The sequence below is a fragment of the Trichosurus vulpecula genome, chromosome 2 (genome assembly GCF_011100635.1).
Source record: "Trichosurus vulpecula isolate mTriVul1 chromosome 2, mTriVul1.pri, whole genome shotgun sequence".
Classification (NCBI taxonomy): Eukaryota; Metazoa; Chordata; class Mammalia; order Diprotodontia; family Phalangeridae; genus Trichosurus; species Trichosurus vulpecula.
In genome coordinates, this window is record NC_050574.1 from 14,276,787 (window position 1) to 14,300,427 (window position 23,641).

The 23,641-nt window shown below is 41.6% G+C and overlaps 1 protein-coding gene across 1 annotated transcript in view; it reads left to right on the top strand.

Moving 5' to 3' along the window:
* Positions 1-23,641, top strand: part of LOC118836265 (zinc finger protein 2 homolog) — a 34,442-nt gene extending 10,801 nt beyond the window's left edge. The window contains exons 3-5 of the mRNA XM_036743597.1: positions 15,998-16,169; positions 20,019-20,145; positions 22,500-23,641. Of these exons, the coding sequence (XP_036599492.1) occupies positions 15,998-16,169; positions 20,019-20,145; positions 22,500-23,641 (1,441 nt within the window). The remainder of the gene's footprint in view (positions 1-15,997; positions 16,170-20,018; positions 20,146-22,499) is intronic.

Here is a 23,641-nt window from a genome sequence, read left to right on the forward strand (position 1 = left end):
TGAACTGGGTTCCTGTGATAACAACAGGCTCCTTGTGATAGAAGCTCAAGTTTGAGATTCAGGGTATGTAGGAGCAATTTTCAACTCATGCACCATGGGATACTGAATAGGAAATTCCATTTCTGTACCCCAATCTTCTATTCTTTTAATGGATGCTCTTTTCTCATTCCCTGCCCTGGTTCTCAGGATTTGTCAGGAACCGCTTTGCTGACTTCTTTAGAAAAAGCCAAATGTAGGTTCCATGCCTAGCTGTCCATGCAGTCTGGTAGAAATGCTACAGCACAGATCCTGTGAGAAAAGTGTCAGGATAACACGCCTGGGTCACAGATACCACTGGAGTGCTTGAAGTGGACATGCCAAGCAGAACATTGCACACTGCACAGTGTCAAATAGAACAGGCATTTTAATGGCGATTGTAGCAAAGTTGTGGCCAGGGATCCTGTTCCTGGAATTTCTCTTATTCATAATTGCCCCAGCAAGAACAAGCAATGGTTTTTAAGGGAGGACCTGGCCTCCGTCCCTCTCTTCCTCCTTCCCTCCTTCCCTCCCTCCCTCTTTCCTTCCTTCCTTCCTTCCTTCCCTCCTTCCTTCCGTCCCTCCTTCCTTCCTTCCTTCCTTCCTCCTCTATTCTCCTGTTGTAATCTTTCAGTTATATTTCTTACCCAAATATGACTCTCCAGGAGCTCATGATTCCTTCCCAGAGAAAAAAATCTGGCTCATTACAACTGGAGTTCCGCTTCGACATTATATTATACCCCATGGTGTGTCAAAACCTGTTAACATGTATATCTCTGTGTGTGTGTATATACATGTATATATACACATATATAAAATTCCAAGTTTATTCTAATAATTTGACTTTAGATACTCCCTTATCAATTCGTATAATTTTAACTTCAAGTATTTGTAGCACCAATGTTACTACCAGCTGCTGTGGAGATGTAAAACCAACAGCATCAGCATACAGGAGGGTTGTTAGCACAGGTTCTTTGATCTGCTTTTCTGAAGGAAAAAAAGCAAAGACTCTTGATTCAAACAAAGGCAAGACTCAATCAAAGGCATTTGATTGTCTTAGTGCTGAGAAGGACCCCAAAAGAAAAAAGAGCAAAACATCCCACTTTTCTTGCCATTACATTCCACCCCTCCAGGATCCTTGGCATTACAATCTAAATGGCCATGAATCCTGGAACAAATAGAGGCACTATACTTTGTGATCCCATCACATACTTATTAGTAAGGTGGCCATATGGTCTTAAATAAAACATATCATTCAGTATATCATAGCATTTCTCAGAATACCCACACAGCATATATCATTGTTCAATAAACTAAACCATAACGTTCATAGCAACATCCTTAAGCAAAACATCATTTGGTAGCATTCCCCAAAATACTTGTTTACACAAGCAGAGGGTCCCAGGCCAGGGTCTTCCCTTATCCTTAAGGGGTAGCAGAAAATACAAATACCATCCATCCCTAGGTCACAGCAAGTTACAGTCTCTTCAGTCAATACAGAGTGTCCAAGTAAAGTCCTTCTTGGGAGTGTGTCCTTTTCCCCACACTTCCATGGCAGGTGTCCTCCTGGCACTTTCTGGTACAGGCATGCTTTAATGTGCAAAGTCCCAACACAAACCAAAGAAGTACAAATAAAGTTCTCTTGGGGGTATGTCCTCCCTTCCAAGTCCTGAGGGGTGGCTGTGCAGCAAAGCCAACAAGGTGGGGTCCTTGGGGGTCCACAGTACTTCCCCCTACCCACCACAGACAACTGCACCCTCCCCCTGGGTCCCAAATCATCACAGGGGGATGCTGCAGGAAAGAACACTCAGAGCTCCTGCCTTGCTGCAAAGTTTTTATCTTGCCCCAGGGCTTAATTCTGAACTCCTGGGTTCCTCCTTCTCCTGCAGGAGCTGGCCACTTCTGGCTCTTACTTGAGTCTCAATGCAGGCAGCTTTTCATTCCTGCTCTCACCTCCACATGCAGGCAGCTCTCTGCTCCTGATCCAGGGCTCCATTACACCTCCACTGCTTCAGCTGTTTCTAAACACTGCTCCAGCCAGCCTTCAAGATCTGGGGGGTGGTGCTCCTGCCTGGGCTTCACAGAACCATAGCAACCACAAATATAAAGGGCAATCTAATAACTGGGAAACATCCAACCACTATCCCAGTCTCCCCAAAACCCATACTTTCCTTTTCATTTATGCAGATCATGCTGACTATGCCATTTTGTAACACTAATGTTACCAGCATCTGCTGTGGAGGTGTAAGACCAACAACACCAGCACACAGGAGGGCTACTAGCACAGATTCTTTGATCTGCTTTTTTGAAGGAAAGCAACTTAAAGGGGTTTATAATCTCACTTTAATTAAACATACATGTATCATTCACTTAGTTCAGGGGAAAAGCTGGCTCCCTGAACTTCAGAGAAAATACAAACAGAAATTACAAGCAGAAATTATATAAACAGAGCAAATACACAAATCAGCAGGCAGGGCTTCTAACTGTCTGTCCATAGCAATACACACATAGTTACCAGAGAGGGATGCACCAACATCTGGGTTTTCAAAGCCAGGGGGCTCCTTAACATCTACCCAGAGTCACATCTGGCCAAATCACATGGAAACTCTTCCAGTGAATGAGCCCCAAAGCAAAATAGAACCTCAGAATATATATACACTTGTAGCCAGAATGGACTTTGTTTTCTTTGAATGACTCAGCTCGCCTCGTTGAGCTTCCCTGGACGCTGGGGCTTGCTCTTCCGGGGCAGGACCAGAGCTTCCTGTGTGATGAGTCGTGGCGTTGGCTGAGGGGAGGTGTGTTAACGTGGTCTACGCTGGGGGAGGGGCCAAGTCAAGAACCAATCGGCCCTGGTCTTTCAGGCGGCGCTTGATGATGTCAAAAACTCTATAAGAGGGGAGAGGACAGCTTGAAGACTACCTACAGCCGAAGCTGAGCTGCCGGTAGCAGAGCTGACTAGAGGCTAGTGGGTAATCTTCTTACCGTAGAGGGGAAGCATGTATACGATTTTGCCTTATACCATCTCGCTTCTCTGTGGCTTCCTGGTTACCCTTGTAAGGTGGACTTATTGGGCCTGGAAGCTTTTGATGAAAATATCAAAATGGGGACGCTGGTTTGTGGGCTTGTTATTGTGGAATGTAAATACATGCTTTAGTTCTCCTGCCTTCTGCCTAGAGAATTCCTTATATCCTGCGGTTCCGGACCTTTTAGGCACATATGAGATTCTCTTTGAAATCATAAATTCTGCCTTCCTAATATAACACTTTTTTAGGGTCAGCCTACAGACAGTATCATGACCATGTGACTCAAACTCATGTGACTTAGGCTTTCTTGTGACTTAAGCAGGTCATCCAAGAACCTTGATTCAATCAAAGACTCTTAATTCAAACAAAGGCAAGACTCAATCAAAGGCATTTGATTGCCTTAGTGCTGAGAAGCACTCCAAAAGAAAAAAACAGCAAAAAGTCCCATGACAGTATTGCTTGTCATGACAGTATTCTCTCCTCATCTGTGAGAGATGTGATGATGTAACTTTCCTAGTTTTCAGAAACCTTTATCTTATTAGGACTTAGGCAATGAATGATATCTTTTGGAAATTGACAGAAAATGAATACCTTTTTTTCTGCCTCCCAATATACACTTTTTCAATAATAACTCGTAACACATCCTCAATATCTTTATGAATCATCTCAGCTGCTTATGCCACAAGCTACTATTTATTTTATTCATCAAAGGATTTATAATAGAACAAACTCCTGTAAATGTAATGAATGTGTGAAAGCCTTTTCTGGAAGGGCAGGACTTACTAAGCATAACATAGTGAATTTCTGGGATATAATGATTATGAGAAAGCTTTTATACGAAGGAAATGATTTAGTGAATATCAAAAAATTCAGCCAGGAGTAAACCTCTATAAGTTCAACCAACAAGGACTCTCTGTGCATAACATTGTAAAAAATGTTGCACTTCATTTGGTTTATTCACTTATTTTTCCTTACATACACTTTGCAGTCCTCTGTCCTTTTTAACCTTGGTTCTAAGGGATTGGGCTCGTGATTACTAACGGGAGTCCTGCCTGAAATGTTCAATGGTCAGTTGTTGACGTTGCACTGTGATTGAGAACTAGCTAGGCCTGAATATTTAGACATGGCAAACATGTCTATAAGCATAGAGATGATAATTGAACCATGGTAGCCGAGGATATCACCAAGAGAGACAGAGTACAAGGAAATTGAAGTGCGCCAAGAAAAAAAAAATCCCTGAGCTGTATCCCAATCCTTATTTCCTCAGTGTTTGTTTGGCTATTTGTTTTGAACACATTAGACTCTCTAAACTCCCATAGTCCTCTTCTGTGCCTCTTTTGAATGTGTGTATCCTTGGAAGTTTAAGGAAGTCAATACATCGCTCCCACCTCCCCACTTAGGATACCAAAAAAGGCAAAAGCTCTCTTGGTCCCCAGGAAACTTATATTTTCATGTATAGATTAACTAGACATACACAATGGAAGGCGATCTGAGAGGGGGAAGACCACAGCAACTGCTGGAGGGACCATGAAAGTCCTCCTTCGGCAAGTATGATTTGAAAGTGAAACAATGTGGGAGATAATAGGGTAAATTAAGAGTAAATAACTTCTTGGTCAAGATATTATTTCTGTCTTTTCTGAGAGAAGATTGAAGGAGAAGGAACAGGAATAAAGAATGTCTCCAAGCTGAATTCATATTTCCACCCAAACTCTCCCCTCTTCCAAACTTCACTATTACTGTCAAGGGCTCCCTGTCACCATCCTCCCAGTCACCCAGGCTCAAAACCCAAGGGTAGCCATGACACTTCTTTCTTCATTCCTTCCCCAATATCCAAACTGTTTCAGAGCCCTTAGCATTCTAAGGTGTCCCCAAAGCCTGGACACATAGGAAAAATGGATATTTTGAGATATTGGAATATTAACAGACCTTATCCCCCTTGACTTCTTTTTATGGGGTATGCTAAAGGAGAAGGTGTATTCAATGAAAATCACAGATGCAACACACTTGATTAAACACATAAAGAGTGAATGTGCTAAAATTGACGGTAATGTGGAGTTATTGCAATGAATTCATGTGAATCTTGCAAAGGGCATCAACCTTTGCATCACATATGATGGAAATCATATGGAAGATGTTATTTGTTAATATTCCAATTAAATAAAGTGTTGTTGAAAATTTAATTCATTTCATTTCTTGAAAATATGCATTTTTGCCTATCCGGACTTTAGGAGCACCCTGTACTTATACCACATTTCTTATCTACTCCCCCTTTTCTCCTCTGACACTGCAACCAGGTGAAGGTTCTCATCTCCTCACACTTGTTCTAGAACAATAACCTTCTGATTCGTCTCCATTCTTCATTTATCTCCTCACCCTAGTCCATCTCCTGCTGCTGCCAGTGTGATTTTCCTAAAGTACAAGTCTGACTAGATTATTTCCTTTATCTACTCCCATTCCATAAACTCCAGTGGCTCTCTATGACTTCCATGATCAAGTATAAAATCTTCAGTTTGGGTTTTTAAAATCCTTCATGACCTGACCCCTTCCTATAGTCCTAGTTTTCTTATAACTTACTCCCCTCTGTATACTCTACAATCCAGTGACACTGGCTTCCTTACTATTCCTTGAACAAGATATTCCATTTTCCTTTTCCTTGCATTTTCACTGTCTCCCACGACTGGAATTCTCTTTTCTCATCTCTTTTACTTGGCAACTGCTATAATAGAAATTAAGGTAAACTGAGGCATGAAGTTCTCAGCATGTTCAACTTATTGGTAAGGTTAGCAGTTACCAATTAAATGGGGGTCTTTAGCTCCTCAGCAAACCAAAAGGCCCCGAATGAGTGCAGACAGATCATTTTTACAGACAAAAGGAGGAACATCAAAAAATAATAAAGGCAGCATCACAGATAGGGAAGACAATACAGTTGGTTACAAAGTTAAGTCAGAAGCAGCATCTATGTATAGGACAATATGACTGACTGGAAATTTGGAATGTGGCTCTAGCAACAACCCCTCCTTCCATCTTGTTGCTATGGTATGTGGTATCTATCTGCATGGCTAATTACTGTTGCAGAGATAACAGACCAGACATCCTGGCAAATGCCTGCATCTTTCAAGGATAACAGGTTTTCCTTGATGCAAGAATAGAAGAGTGATTAACAGGAGAACTGAACTTCTAAACTTAATTCAGAGACAATGAGTGATTTACAGGAAAGCTGAACATCCAAACTTAACTTGGAGCCAAATGAAACACGACTTAGGCAATTACAAAAATGTTGGCAGTGGGCAGCTAGGTGGCACAGTGAATAGAGCACCAGCCCTGGAGTCAGGAGGACCTGAGTTCAAATACGGCCTCAGACACTTGACACACTTACTAGTGGTGTGACCTTGGGCCCTGCCTTCCTCTCTCCAAAAAAAAAAAAGAAGAAGAAGAAAAAAAGTGTTGGCAGTGATACAAGATGAAATCAATAACAAAACAGAATCAACTTGATTTTCTCAATTTTTACTTCTCTGACTTTTTTCAAGTCTCAGATAAATCTCAACTTCTGCAAGAAGCCTTTCCTGAACCCCTTTAATGCTAGTGCCTTCTCTCTGAGATTACCTCCAAATTATCCTGTATATATAGTTATTTTTATATTGTCTCCTACATTAAATTATGAGAACCATGAGGACTGAGATTGATTTTGCCTTCCTTTGTATCCCTACTTCTCACTACAGCACCTGATACCTATTAGGCTCTGAATAAATATCTTGATTAGACTTAAAGGAAAAATCAAAGATATTTGGAGACTAAATAACATAACTCCAAGGAACTGGTAGATCAAAAAACAAATTATGGAAGTAACAGAACACTTTGTTAAAGAAAATGACATAAATGAGACAATATAACCAAATCTCTTGGGAAGCATCTATAGAAGTTCTGAGGGTAAAATTTTTCTCTCTAACTGTTTTACTCAAAAGAAGAGAGAATGATCAAATCAATAAATTGGCCATGAAATAAAAAAACTTAAAAAAAGAAAAATAAACAGCCCTCCTAACTAAGCCACAAATTCTAAAAGTTAAAGAAAATAAATTTAAAAACCATAAAAGCCAAAGGCCTTTGAATCGATAAATAAAAGTAGGATACACACACACACACACACACACACACACACACACACACACACACAAAACTTATAAGATAAAAAAGTTAGCTAATATGATCGAAAAATGAAAGGAAACCAAATTGCTCATATTAAAAATAAAAAAGAGAATTTATAACAATTGAAGGAGAAACAAAGGAAGGAAATTATTAGAAACTGTTTGGCTTGTTATATCATAACAAAACTGATAAGTTAGAGCAAATGGATGAATACTTAAAAAATAGAAAATACTCAGATTAACAAAAGAAAGCCTATTTAAATAATCCAACAGAAATCCAACAAGACATAAATGAACCACCCCTCCCCCCCCAAATTCCAGGACCAGATATATTTATATGTGAATTCTATCGGATATAGAAAGTACGTCTTCAATATTAAATAAATTTATAATAAGAAAACAAAGAACTCTTCCAATCCCTATGATATGAATATAGTCTTGATACCTAAATCAGGGAGAGAGAAAACAGAGAAAGAAAACTATAGGCCAATATCCCCAGTGAACACTTACTCAAAAAATTTAAATAAAGTCTCAGAAAGTAGGCTTTAGCAACATATTAGAAAGAATATATATTATGATCTGTTTGGTTTACAGCAGGAATATAGTGTTACTTCAACAAAAGGAAGTCTACATATAATGATTCACATTAATAAATATCAATTATAAAACTACATGACCATATCAGAAGATGTTGAAAAGGTTTTTGACAATGTCCAGAACTTGTTTCTATTAAAAACTCTAGAAAGTAAAGAAATAAGCAGACCTTTTCTTAATATAGTAAACAATGTGTATCTAAACCCAGGAATAAGCATATGCAATGCAGGAAAATTTAGAGGCTTTTCCCAATAAGATCAGGGGTAAATCTAGGATGCTCACTATTACTGCTTCTATTTAGCATACTGAGAGACATGCTAGGTGTACCACCAAGATAAGAAAGAGAAATTGATGGGTTAAGCATAGGCAAAGAGGAAGCAAAATTAATGGTTTTTGCCTACAATATGATTTATTGAGGCAGCTCTAAAGAGATAACCAAAAATTAATTGAAACAATGAAAAGATTTCACTTGCGCCCTCCCTACATTGTCATGTTGTCTTCCTCCATTAGAATGTAAGCCCCTTAAGAGCAGGGATTGTGTCTCTTTACATTTGCATTTATATTCCCAGCCTTTAGCAATCCCTGGCACAAATGAAATACTTGATAAATGCTTTATCTTATTCCACCTAATTTGACTGCATTTTGGTAGCTACTAGAGACTCGGGTTGCTCGTTTTTTGTTGTTCAGTCACGTCTCACTCTTCATCACCCCATTTGGGCTTTTCTTGGCAGAGATACTAGAGTGATTTACCATTTCCTTCTTTAGCTCATTTTATAGATGAGGAAAATGAGGCAAACAGGGTTAAGTGACTTGCCCAGGGTCACACAACTGGTAAGTGTCTGAGGCCAGATTTGAAATCAGGTCTTCCTTATTCCAGCCTTGGCACTCTATCCACTGCATCACCTAGCTGCTTCAGGTTGCTCACTAGGAGAGGAATAAAAGTTTAAAAGAAGTGGGAGGATTGAACTACAAAGCAACCCATGTTACCCTGATGCATTAGTTGTAAATAAAAACCGTTTGCATCAAGAGGAATTTGTGATAGGCAGCTTAAATTATCTAAGAACAGAGTTACCACTATATGACATTGGAACCACTAGAAACTAAGGACAAGAGTATAAAAAATAGTAAGATAGTTGTCAGACTTACAGAGCACCTATTAGGCACAGTGGAGAGTGCACTGGATCTGGAGTCAGGAAGAGTTGAGTTCAAATGCAGCCTCAGACACTTACCCAGCTGTGTGACCCTGGGAAAGTCACTTAACCTCTGTCTACCTCAGTTTTCTCATCTGTAAAATGAAGGTAATAATGTAATATACTTCCCAGGGCTGTTGAGGGGATCAAGTATTTGTAAAGTGTTTAGCACAGTGCCTGGCACATAGCAGATGCTTAATAAAGTCTTCTTTCCTTCCTTCCTTCCTTCCTTCCTTCCTTCCTTCCTTCCTTCCTTCCTTCCTTCTTTTCTTCCTTCCTTCCTATATATAATGCATATACCAGGTAAATTTGGGAGGGAATCACCCTCTCCAAGCCAATCATAAGGTTTTAGGGGTGAATAGTTTATATGTTTTTGTATTCAGTTATTGTTTACTCTGTATTTTATAGCATTTGTTGTTGAAATGTGGTTTAGAGTTAAAAACGTGTTAATATTTGTATATATTGCTGCATTTGTAGATGCAATATTTTAATATAGCTTATGATAATAATAGTTAGTATGCTTTTAGCCAAAGTTTTTGAAGGACTTTATAAATATTACTTCCTTTCATCCTTATAACAGCCCTGGGAGGTAGATGCTATTATTATCTCTATGTATGTAAAAAATAAAGAAACCCTTTCTCGGTCATCCAGGTTTGCAACTTGAAGTCATTCTTGACTCTTCCTTCTCCCCAATATCCAATCAATCGCCAAGTTTTGTCAAGCTTACTGCCATCTTACAACATTTTTCATACCTGCTCCTTTCTCGCTGCTCACATGGTTATGACACTAGCCCAAGGCCCAATCACTCCTCACCTACGTTAGTGCATTAGCCTGCTTGTTGGACTCAGGTTCCCGTCCTTCTCCTCCCTAATGAAGAAACAGGCAGATAGAGGTTGAGTGTTTTGCCTAATGTTACAAATCTGGTAAGTGTCTGAGGCTGGATTTGAACTCAAAGCTTCTTGACTCCAGGACCCGTATTATTTATTTGCTGTTATAATTGTATTTGTGTTGTGTGTATATGTATGTATGTATATATGTATACATACATACATATGTAGGTTATGTATACACACATAAATAATGAACCTCTCCCCAAACCATTTTGAACCCCCAAGACCTGAGAAAGGCCTAAAAAACCTGGATTGATCAATCAAGTGAAAGACATTTTTGGGCCACTCTGAGCTTAACCTACCATAATGCCTTGCGTGCTTTGGCATAAGAGACATGCTTTGCTTTGCCCTATGAGTGAACCCCAGACGCCCCTTCCTGTTTCAGCAACTACAATGCCAGATGAAGCTGATCAGGAACATTCTTCTGCCAAACACAAGATACCTTGACTCAAACACTATCTTGAATAATGGGACTTGTCTTATGTTTTCTTATGTTATATTATGTCATGTTAATGGTAAGAGAAACATAGATATCCTGAATCTATAATTTCAATTAACACATTGACCTTCTCATATCTTATTGTATTTACAATGTATCCCATTAAGGAATCCCTTTTGCATATTATGGTTAACAGTTATGGAGGTTATAATTTTGGTTGACACAGGCAACCTGAATTGGGATTGCTTTAAGCATATAAAGGATCTCCTTCAGCTTGTTTACTTGTTTCTGACTCCATCATACATGATTCTCTGGCTTAATGAGAATAAATAAGCATATTATAGCACATGTACATTCTGATTCTGTTTTTCCACGTTCAAACATTTGGTAAGGTAAACCCCATTCTGTTTGTTCTTTGGACAAACCTTTGGTTAAAGGGGAAACGGATTCTGTTTGTTTTTCTATGCAGGACAGTTCAATTGATCTGCCAGGGGTTCCTCTTTGAAAGGAATGCAGACACAATTTGCATACAAAAATTGGAAAACCTTCCCATCCATGAGGGCGTAGCACCTCCTGTGACCTGGGTAGATCTTGTACCTAGTGAAGGTGCACAGCTTGACCTTCATGGCTGCAAGTGGGAGGAAGATGGCAAACAGGAAGGGATAGGAGTTATTTTCTTCAGTTGGCTTTTTTACCTTCTTTTTCATTTGGCCAATTCTACTTTTTAAGGAGTTGTTTTCTTTAGTAAATCTCTATACATCTTTTTCCATTTTTTGCTTCCTTTATCAAGCTGTTGACTTTTCTCATGATTTTCTTGGATCACCCCTGTATCTTTTCCCAATTTTTCTTCTCTCTCTCTAATTTGATTTTTTAAATAATTTTTAGCTCTTCCAAAAGTTCCTTTTTTGGCCTGAGACCAATTCCCGTTTTTCATTGAGTCTTTGCATTTTGACATTGTTGTCCTCTTCTGAGTTTCTGTTTTGATCTTTCCTGTCACCATGTGGTCAGGTTATTTTTTGGGGGGGGGGGTTGCTTATTTTACCCAGCCAATTTTGTTATTTTAAAAATTGAGCTCTGTTTCTGGGTGCCAGGGGCTGCAGGTCATGGCTACTTCCCTTGCATTGTACAGGTGCTGCTGGGGCCCTGGCCACTTACCTGGTAATGCACCTGGGCTGCAAGGTGCCAGGCTGTTCATCTGGTTCTGTGCTGGGCCTGTAAAGGGTCTGGTGCTTCACTGGGGCCATGGGGGTCTGGCCACTGTTCTGGTGCTGTGGGGTTGGGGGGACTGGTGCTATACAGACTGTGGGGGGTTAGGCATGTAGTTGGCTGCTCTCCTTCTGCTGCACCAGGGCTGCAGGGCCTTGGTCACTGACATGTGCTGGGACTCAGGGTGTCCTGCTGGCTTGCCAGGATACTGCCTGCTATGGACTGCATTTCCCTTTTACCTGAGTGAGACAGAGCCTTCCTGCCAACCTTCCAAGTTGTCTCAGTCTGGAAAATTGTTTCACTCCATCTTTTTGTTGGTTTTGCCATTCTAGAATTCATTTTAAAGTACTATTTTATAGTTGTTTAGAGGTGAATTCAAGAGAGTTCAGGCAAATTCCTGCTTTTTCCACCATCTTGTCTCTTGTTAGTTGACACTAATACACTGTTGGTGGAACTGTGAACTGACCCAACTATTTTGGAGGAGAATCAAAATATTCCCAAAGGGTTATAAAACTGTGTGTACCCTTTGAACCAGTAATACCAATATTAAGTCTATTTCCCAGGGTGATCAGGGAAAAAGAAGAAGAATCTATATCTTCTAAAATATTTGTAGCAGCTCTTTTTGTGGTGGCAAAGAACTGGAAATTGAGGGGATGCCTACCAATTGGGGAAGGGCTAGACAAATTGTGGTATATGATCATGATGGAATACTACTGCGCTGTAAGAAATAGTGAGCTGGTTTATTTTGGAAAAACATGGAAAAACTTGCATGAAATGATGAAGAAAGAAATTACCAAAGCGAAGAGAACATTGTATATAATAATAGAAATATTGTTCAAGAAACAACTGTGAATGACTAAGTTATTTTGAGTATTATAAATACTTAAATCAACTACAAAGGAAGATACTATCTGCCTCCAGAGAAAGAACTAATAAATAGAAGTATGCTGAGTATGGTTTCACATAGATAGATAGATAGATAGATAGAAAGATGGATAGATAGATACAGATATCAAGATATCTAAATCTATGCCTATCTATTTATCTTTGTGTTAAATGGTGACCTTCTTTGGTGTGGGGTGGAGAGGGAGAGAGGAGACAGTTTGGAACTTAAAATACATGAGAACAGAGGGAATTAGTTGCCTTCTCTGTGACTCTGTTTCCTTCTCTGTAAGTTGCATTTCCATCATAAATCTTCATGAATCCCCCAGATAGTCTTCCCAGTTTCATCCATATGGGATGAATCCATCAGAGACGCTCCATGCATATTCTAGTGCTCCTCAGAGTGGCCAAGGCAGTCAGAAGTCCAAAGCAATTCTGCCTAGCTATAGCCCCTAGCAGAAGCTGGCATGCAGTGATTTTGGAGGTGGAAGAAGATGTGTCTTTCCTTACCCTTCATGGAAGTCACATACTATCACCTGGAGAATCTCAGCCAAGGGTGTGCCAACCACAAACTATCTCCTTTTAATTTCCCTATCACCTCATTCCAATGCTGCTGTCATGGCCTGGGGGATGATAAAGGGACCAGGCAGGGTTTCCACCTCATAGGAAAATGCCAAGCCCTTTCAGCAGTGAACCACTATGTGGCTGAAAGCAACCAGACTTTGTCATCTCCAAGGCACCCAAATGTGTGAATCAACATTCATAATGCTGTCCCAAAGCAGGCAGGGCATGCTTTGTCTGTGTTTGAGGGAAAGGACACACCCTTCATAGTCTGATCGACCTGCTTGGAGCAAGAAATGGTCTTTCTTCCTGCCTTAGACCCAACCATCCAGTTCTCACCCAGGGCTCCTGCTCCCCTGACTGGGGAGAATTCTCCATAACTAGCCAAGCCCAGAACTCCTCCTGTTAGTCTCTACCCATCTTAGTGCCACCCTGAGCCTTATCCCTTTCCACCCCTAGTTCTAGGAACTATAATCACACCCAAAGTGTTATCCTTGGAAGGGATGTTCCAATGAATAATTGTAGGGCTCCAGTCCCCAGCGCTGTGATTTCCCAATCTAAGACACCTCTCTTTGATAACAGCTTCCTCCTAAGTATTTTCTCTAATTAAATGGAAGCTCCATGAGGCCAGAGACTACCTGTTCTTGTGCATTTGTGTCCTTAGCACTTAGGCCAATGATTCACACAGAAGAAATGCTTAATAAGTGATTTTTATTCATCCAGGCCCTCTTCTTGGGGGAGGAGTGTCAGGGAGGGTGGCTACTGTCTGAGTCTAGAGGAGATAAGGTTTGTAACACCTTTCATAGGATCAAAGTGTCATCTAGGGACAATTGCCCCTCAGGGAAGAATAACAAGATGTCTCTGGGGGGGGGGAAGGCTCTCTTGGGATTCAGGATTTGCAAATCAGGAATGAAGACAGGAAAAAGGACCAAGGGATTCTTAGGTAGAGGAGAGTGTAGATTTGGGATGGGCAAAACAAGGGTTCACACGGGCAGGAAGGGCAGGGCACCCCCCCCCCAGCAGTGGGGATGGCTGGGAGACCATGGAGGGATGTGACTTTGTGGTTGTGTGGTTTATCCTTCCTTCTCGAAGAGGACCATGACACCAGGGAGATGAGGACATGACTTGCAATTGACTTTCATTTGAGTGAGGGAGGGCTGGGCAAAGTCACCAGCCTCACTTTCTCTTCCACAGCCATCTGGGTCCAGTGGCCAGAGAGCAATCAGGACAACTGGAGATGGCCCAGGATGCAGTGGGAGACCTTGGTTTGGAAGGAGTGGGGCAAGGGGCTATAGGAAAGGCCAGGAGATGCCGATCACAGGAAGAAAGGTCTGACTTTCAGAGTAGGGAGAAGTAGGGAGGTGGTAGTATGATGGGGGATGGGTAGTTCAAAGAAATGGCCAGCTCCAGGAGTGGTGGGCCAGGTGGTGCGAGGTTTGTGGCTCGGGAGACTTAGGGGTGATGGGGGTGGGGGGAAGCGCATTTCCATGTCCGCTGAATTCTAGAAATCTGAGGGCAGAGCGTCGGGCTGAGAGGAAAGCAGAGACCTGAGCTTTGAACCCCGGAGGCCAGGGAGAGGCGGCAGGGAATGGGCACCTGGCAGCAAGTGCTCCGACCTAGGACCCTCCAGTTTAGTACGGAGAGGACAGGATTGGAGGCAAGCGGTTACTCCAAGGACCTCAAGGGCGGGGCGGCTCTAGTGGAGCTCTAGGAAGGGGGTGGGGCGCTGAGACAGGGGAGGACCCTTCTCTGTCTCCCCCGCAGCGTGATCTACTAGTGAGGCCCCGCCTTTTCAAGTGCAGCCCTGACCGCCTTCTACAAGAATCCTTAGTGGTTGGGAGTGGAAGCTCATCTCCAGCTGACCCAGGATTGAGTCCCAGACAAGATTCAACCTAGATCCTCGCTCGCCTGCAGTCCCCAGCCCTAGCCTCAGTTCCCGCCCCGCCTCCACCGGCCCTCCTCTCTGTCTTCCTCCTGTCTGACCTCCCGGTAAGTCTTTCCCCTCCCTTGTCTGGATCCAGGCATCCTGCCTTCATCCTGTTCCCTCCACATCCATAGAAACCAGGAGTCCTCCCCACCTACTCCCCATGAAAGGGACCCAGGCCTCTTTCCTCTCTGGTCTCAGGTCCATGATTCTTACCAGGTGTCCAGTTCCCTCTGCCCCTCCCCATCCCCCGCTCCCCCTCCCTCCGCCTCCTTCTTAACTGCCCCTCAGCAACTCAAACCCAGGTCTGCTACTTCCCCAACTCCCCGCCCCCATCCCCTCCTGGTAAGGGGATGCTTTTGCCTCATTAAGCCTCTTAGCACTGTTACAGTGTCCAGGGTGTCTTACCCACCCCGCTGCCCATCGCAGACGATGCGTTTGCTTTCCTAACCCAGGCCTCCCATCTCCCTGACTCAATTTCTTTCACAGCCCTCATTTCCACACTAGGTCCCAGGATTTCTCTTCCAGACTTCCCCTCCCTTTGGACCCTCTCTCCTCTTCCTGGGTTCTCTCCCTACCTCAGCCCCATCAGACTGCTCTCCATCCTCTCTCCAGTCCCCTTATTCCCAGTAGAGGTAGTCTCTCTAAGACCCGATTTGGCTCTGGCCGTTCCCAGACTTACCTATCCCAAGGCCCTTCCCATCCTTAACCTTCCCCTCCTTTACCCTAGATTCAGCGGTCAGTCAGGTTTCTAGATCAGAGGTTCTTAACATGGGGTTCATGAATTTGGTTTAAAAATATTTGGATAAATATATTTTAAAACAATTGGTTTCCTTTGTAATCCTTGTTAATTTTTGCATTTAAAAACATTATTCCCAGAGGAGGCCCATAGGCTTCACCAGTTTGCCTAAGGGGTCCATGATGCAAAAAAGATTGAGAAATCTCTGGTTTAGACCCAGGGTTCCTTTTGTGGGGGTTGAGGCTGACATGGGGGGAGATTGAAAGGGAAAAGGCAATGGAGGCAGCAATCTGTTCAGATCTCTTACATTTCCAAAGCTGCTTTGATTGGAGTCTCTCTCCAGATGTAATGGCCTGGGGCTCTCACTCTCCTTGGTCCCTTATCCATTGTAGGTCCTTGTGGAGAGAGCCAGTAACCTGCCTGCAAGGGGAAAAGAAAGATCCTTTCCTCCTCTCAAAACCTCCTACTTTCTCAGCTCAGCCTGTAAGGGGTCCAAGCCTGACCCAAGACAGAAACCTGGAGCCAGAGGGAATGGCCCCTGGGACCCAGAGGACTTCATCCCTGGTAAGTACAGTCAGTCCACAGACTTGACAAATATCAGCACACATGAACATTTCCATAGACAGAGAATAACAGAAGGAGATTGTATATGAATCTGTCAGTGTCTATTTTGAATATATGTCACATATATATTTTGAATATATATCATATATAGAATATATATCATGATATATATGTATATATCACATACACATATATTTTTCATTTAAACATACATACAATATGTAATAACACTGCCTGTTTCTCACTTTCCTCGTATGAACTTCCTTCTGCTCATTTCTTTATGTGTTTTAACTGTTTAATTAACTGTTCATTTCTAACCTCCTACCTCAGCATCTTGCACTCCACCCACCCACCCCCTCTTTTCTGAATGCTCCGTCTTGTGGCAAACAACAATATTACAAACTAATTTTATATGGGGAAAGCCTTGACCAGAGTTCTGAAATGTTTCCCGGCTATTTTCCTTTGTGGTATCATAGTCAGTGTCTAAATGTTCTGGTCCTGCTCACTTCAGCCTGCCTTAATTCATACAAGTCTTCCTAGGTCTTTCTGAATCCCTCCCATTTCCTCTTTTTTTTGGATACAGTGCTATTCCATTTCATTCATAGACCAGATTTTATGTTGGCAGTGTTGGCAGTCAACTCTCTGGCCCAGTGCCTGACCCTCTAGAGTCCCTCCTTCCACACACTTCACCTTTTCTTAAAGATAGGCAGCCTATTACACTGCTGGACAGCTCAGTTGAACAGGAAGGTTTTCCTTCAGTCCAACCTAATCTCACCTCTTTCTAAGTTTCCCCTTTTGTTCCTTGTTCTGCCAAACAGAGAAAGCCCAAATCTTCCTCTCTGACTGCCCTTAAGATACTCAAAGACAGCTATCATTCATATCTCACAGAGATCTTTTCTCAAGATAAAAGCTCCAAACTTCCTCCTAAACCTAATCCTCAATGCCCCACTGTCACAATCCACCACCATCTTGGTCACCCTCCTGGGGATGTGCTCTGCCCCTTCCAAAGTGCCTTTCTAAACTATAAAGTCTAGATCCCCAAACAAAAGTTCAGAGGGGGTCTGACCAGAACAAACAGGGAGGCCTAGGTACCTGTTTTTGTATGCTGGATCTCTCATAGGGAAGCCTAAGATGGCTTTAGCTTTTGGGACGATGGTACCACACTCTTGACTCATGTTGGGCTTGTGGTCTACTCTGATCTGTTTCAGGTGAGCTTTGGTGTAGCCATACCTTTCCTATCTTATACTTGGGAAGGTAAATGTTTATCCCCAGTGTAAGAATTTACATTCATCCATATTAAACTTAATCTTACCACAGCTGTGTGAGTGGAGAGAAGGAAGGAATGAAAAGATCAGATGCAGTGGATGTTGAGAAGATAGACATAACAAGTTTTGGCATCTGATTAGATATCCGTGAGGTGAGGGACAGTGAAGAATCCAAGGCAATGCTAAGATTTTGAACCTAAGACAATGAAAGGATGTGGCACCATGGGAAGAAATAGGAATGTTTGAATTTCCGTTGTCTCATCTGTGCATTGAATAGGTTATTTCTATTTTTGTAACTGGACCCAAGTGTTTAGATGACTGCCATACAAGTTCTTACAAGTTTGAAGTAAACAGTGCTTTCTTCCTCCATCCCCCTTAATTCCTGTTTTTCCCCTATTCCTCTTGATATTCCAGGTCTTTTGTTCCTTCAAATGAAATTTATTACTTTACCTAGCTCTGCAAAGCATGTCTTTGGTAAATTGGTTGGTGTAGCATTGGCGCTTTAATTTAACTATGGTAATACTGTCATTTTCCTTATAATGACACGGCCCATCCATTAGCCCTAATGCTCTCTCTAGCAATTTAAATTATTCTTTATTTCTTTAAGGAACACTTTGCAGTTGATTGTATTATTGTGTGTCAGACCAATAGATGACAGCATATTCCACAATAAACTCTAAATGGAAATGATCTGAATATTAAGGATCATAGGACAAAAAATTGAGAAGAACCTCAGATAATTTACTTTATACAACTATAGGAGGAAGTGAATTCTTAATTAGATAAGGGAGAGAAGCATTTGCAAAAGATGAAATGGATCATTTTGATTGAATGAAATGGAAATGCTTTTGCATAAACAAAATCAAGGCATTTAGGATAAGAAGGGAAGCAGTCATTTGGGGAAAAAATCTTTGTAGACAATTTCTCAGAATAAGGCTTTGGAATTTGAGATGTTAGTTATTAGACAACTCATAGCAACAGGGTAAACCAAAAGGCATTCCTCAGTATCTCATTGCTTAAAGGATATGAATAGAATTCTCAAAAGAATTGCAAGCAATTAACAATTCTGTGAAAGAAAATTCCAAATACTGCAAGAAGTGCAAATCAAAACAACCCTAAAATTTCACCCCATATCCATCAAACTGAGAAGGATGACAAAAAGTAAGGCTAGTTTGTATTGGAGAGATCGTAGAAAGACAAGCCAGGTAATTCACTTTTGGTACAGCTATGCTCAGCACAACCATTCTATAAGGAATTGTGTAGATCAAGTGGTTAACCTGTCCATCCCCTTTAACCCAGAGACTTCATCACTAGGCATATACCCTAAGAAGGTTACTGTAAAAGAGAAAGGCCTCACATCTACCAAAATGTTTATAGCTGGAATTTTAATAGTAGCACATAACAGGAAACAGAGCAGATGCCCATTGATTTGGGAATGACTAAGCAAACTGTGGTATGTGAATGTAATGGAACATTGCTGGGTCATGAGAAATAGTGAATTTGAGGAATATAGAGAAGCATGGAAGAAGCATGATGTGAAGTGACATAAGCAGATTCCAACACACACTATCCACAATGACAAGACTATCTAGTGGTTATACAATATAATAACTAGTGGTTAAATAATAAAAAATCTTTTTAGTTAAAAAAGTTTTTGCATAAAAGATGGCTCTGTGGGAGGTGGCATATATGGGAGAAATCTATGCAACATAAGACAAAAGGCGTCAGCAAAAATTTATTTTTAAAAAGTCTCCATCTTTGTCTTGTTAGATAAGAATCAAATCTGTCTCAGGAAAGAGATAATGAGGCTTTTTTCTTTGTCCCCTCTTCATTAATCCCAGGGAATCTTCTTTGCAAACTGCTTTGTTCCTGCCAGGTCCTCATAAGCTATTCATATAATTCTCTTGAAGAGGGTTTCTTGAACATAACACTTGAGGAAGTCTTGATAAAGAAATTGTTTTACATCGTCTTCTCTCTGTGTCTTTTCCACAGATGCTCATAGAGCCTAAAAGATCACAAATAAAAGTCACTCTTTCTCTCTGACTCCACAGACACAGGTACTTGACACGAAAACATTTCTCAACTCTCTTCCAATTGCTGACACAGACTATTTTTCTCATCATTTGATTCACTCTTACTTCACAGGTTGGCTCTGACACTCATCCTGAGCCCCTTGGCCAAGACATAGTTACCTGCTTTCTATGAGACTTGTTTTCTCCTCTGTAAACGGTTTGTTGTATGGAACTGGTTGGTTGGTTGTTGTCTTTCATTCTCAAAGGGGACCAAAATGACATCACTATGCTAGAGTCAAGTTACAGTGTGTCTGACTGTAGCTGATCAGACCAATATGAGCTCGGAATATTCTACCACAGATTGGACACAAATAGTTCATGTGAACATTTGGGATAGATTCGCTAAATTTGTGCACATCATGTTTCCGTTGAGCTACTTTAATTCTGCTTTGCATATACAGCACAGCACCTTCTCTGAGAAGGCACACCATGCTGGGCAGTTCTGTGCCAGTGTCTCCCATGTCACACAATCATTGTCAAAGTCTAAGCCTCCAAATCCTTTGGTGTTTCAGAAATGCGTGACATTCAAGGATGTTGCTGTGTTCTTCAGCCGGGAGGAGTGGCACTCCCTGGACCTTTCACAGCAGAAGCTGTACAAGGATGTCATGCTGGAGATCTCTCAAAACCTGCTCTCCCTGGGTAAGAATGATTTGCCCTCTGACCCTACCAATGCCCAAACATTTGGAACCTTCTATTGAAAGGAACTGCCTTCGCCCCCTCCCCAGCTACTTGGTGAAGTGTGTCAAACATTTATGTATGATTAAAAATGAAAGATGGCTAGTTCCTTCCTGTTGAAGAGACAGAGACCTACTGCTCTCTGTTCTCACATCAAAGGTCCTTGCTTTGTCTAATAGGAAACTGGGAATTTCTTTTGTTGCTCTTCAGGTAGTCTCCTCTCAATTCTAGGGAGTTTTAGGTAAAAATGGAGTCAGAATTATAGACTCTCAGACTGAGATGTGACTTCAGGGTCACTCAAACAATAATTTCCTCAAGAGCATTTCTGGGCACTGGTCAATGAGCTTTTCTTTGTGGAGTTCTGGTGTAGGGAACCCACTAGGTCTTGCTGCAGCCCCTTCCCCTGTGGGAAATGTCTCATCCTGAGGGCATTGATTCTGACATCAATCCACTGATGCTAGTCCTACTCTTAGGGGCTTATAAGAGCAAGTTTGACCTAACTCTTCCTTGATATTTTCCTTAAATTCCACTAAGAATGCCAGAAGTTACAGAGATTTCCTACCCTTCCCAGAGGGTTATGGACAAAAAAACCAATTCTGTAATTCCAAATGGGCTCCATGACTTTTCCTGTTTCCTTTCTGTAGCTCCCAGCAACATCATATACATTATTTCCATGGATTCCTGGCACTACCTTTTGATCCTTCTTAACATATCCCCTTCCCTAAAAAGGAGTGAATTTAGGGGTTTCTGTGTCCCTTTGCTATTCACCATAATCAGGGCTTCCAGTTCCCAAAGCAGATTGGATCTCGAAGTTGGACCAAGGGGAAGTACCATGGCTGCTGGAACATGAAGATCCAAGGATCTCCTGTCTAGGTGAGTGAGTGAAATTAGGAGGTTTCAGGGCATTTACTTCAGAAAGTCATCATCTGCCAATGTTGGGCAGGGCCTTCTCCTCCAGTCTTCTAAGGTCATTTGAAAAGGGCTGAGATCATCCACTGTGAGCCCTTTTATAGCCCCTGTGCATCAACATGACTCATTTTTCTGATGTGTCTTGTTTGATCTTTGCCTACATTCTTGGAGAAAGAGTGCCTCTCACAATGACTGAACTTTCTCTCTCCCTGTTCTTGGCGGGGGTGGGGGGGAGGGGGGGTGGGAGGTGGTGGGGCGTGGGGGGGGTCTCCTTTGTCTTAGAATTCTTTCTTCAGAGTCATGTCTCATGATTGGGAATAGTGCTGTGCTTAGCACAGCACCTGTATAGAAATTGACCAAGCACTAGGACCTAAAAATCTTACAAACAGATGTTGAAAAGTGGAAATATAAAATGCATCCTCTGCTGATCAGAACAGAAATCAAAATATATTCAAATTAGAAGAAAGCATTAGAAGAAAGTATATCAACTTTTTCAAATCATACTCAGGAGAAGAGCAGATGAGCATTCCATTGCCTAAAAGGTATAAGATACTATCCTACATCCTGAGAGGAACACAGGAGACAGAGAAGATGTTGATGGCTCTGTTGGAAGGATAAGGTATAGTTGGTAAGTGGGACATGTGCCATTCTATGACTAGGTCCCATTGACGACAGTCTGAAGATGTGCTTTAGGAGCAGATAAAAAGTCAGTAGAGGAATGGACAAAATGCAATAGACAAGATGGAATATAGTTAGGATATCTATTGAGTCTTACATTTAGGTTCAACAATTCATGTGTACATCTAGAGGTTGGGGGAGATGGGTTTAGAGTATTCATCTGATAAGGAAAAAGAGCTGAGTGTGTCAAATCCCTGAAATCTCAAAAACAATCAGGAGTGAGACCTGGCAGGCAAGAGAGATGAAGGGAACTTATGTTAGGCTGCATGGATATAATCAGTGTGTCTGCATCAAATTGCTGATAGGCCTATTGTACTGAGATCTGTTGGGACCTCACCTGAGTAGTAGGTCCAGTTCTATAAAAGGAATTAACAAATTAATATAAGGGAAATAAATACAGGATAGGCATACATGGAGGGGCTCTGTTCAGCCTGTGGAAGGAGGTCCCCCACATTAATGTGAGGACAGAGCTATTGAAGTTTCAGTGGTAAAATACCGAATAAATGAATAAATGAATGAGAAAACGTTTATTAAACGATTATTCTGTACAAAGCATAGTGCTAAGGGCTAGGGTTAAAACAAACAAACAAAGAAAACCAGAGTGAGGGAAGGAAAGGGAGAATGGAGGAGACCAAAGTGACACCAATGTAAATCACTTTAGTTTCTGCCAAAGGAAGTAAGCAGGTATATTTCTGTTTTTTCGCTTGTTTTATTTTGTTTGCTTGCTTCAGGTGGAAGGAATAGACCTAAAACCCAGAAGTCTCCTCCAAAGCTGAGTAGTTCCTGTGACTTCAATTTGAGAAAAATCAAGGAATGCGAAATTAATTTAGAGAAGCAGCAAGGCAACTTGAAGAGTCATTTCAGAAAATTAAATATTATCCGCAGGAAAATTCTGAGGGAAAAGGAAGATGACGAATGTAATACATCCAAGAGTAGTTTGACTCCACAGTCAACCAGTAAATGTAATCGATTTGAGGGGAACCCAGATCTTACTAAAGGTCAGAAAATTCCGGATGCCAAAAAACCTTACAAATGTAATGAATGTGGGAAGACCTTCAGTCGAATTTCCTACTTTAATGGACACAAGAAGATCCATAGTCCAGAGAGATGTTTCATTTGTAATCATTGTGGGAAGGATTTCCCAAGGCCTTACAAACTTGCTGTACATCAAAGGGTACATACTGGAGAGAAGCCTTATACATGTAATGAATGTGGGAAATCCTTTTCCCAGAGTTCATCCCTTACTCTACATCAAAAGATTCACAGTGGAGAAAAGCCTCATAAATGTAATGAGTGTGGGAATGCCTTCAGCCAGCGCTCAACACTTATGACACATCAGAAGAGACATAGTGGAGAGAAGCCCTATCAATGTAATCAATGTGGGAAGGCCTTCAGCCGGAGCTCTAGTCTTAGTGTGCACAAGAGGAGTCACACAGGTGAGAAGCCTTATCCGTGTAATGAATGTGGGAAGGCCTTCAGCCAAACCTCATCCCTTATTGTGCACAAGAAGATTCATACTGGAGAGAAGCCGTATAAATGCAACCAATGCCAGATGGCCTTCAGGGAAAGCTCAGCCCTTAATGTACACAAGAGGTTACATACTGGGGAGAAACCTTACCAATGTAATCATTGTGGAAGGGCCTTCAGTCAGTCCTGCAGTCTTGCTGTCCATAAGAGAATACACACTGGAGAAAAGCCTTACAAATGTAATAAGTGTGGCAAGGCCTTCTGTGAGAGCTCATCTCTTAGTACACATCAGAAGGTTCACACTGGAGAAAAGCCTTACAAATGTGATGAATGTGGCAAGGCTTTTGTCCGCAGTAAAACCCTTCACACACATCAGAAGAGTCACACTGGAGGAAAAACCTTATAA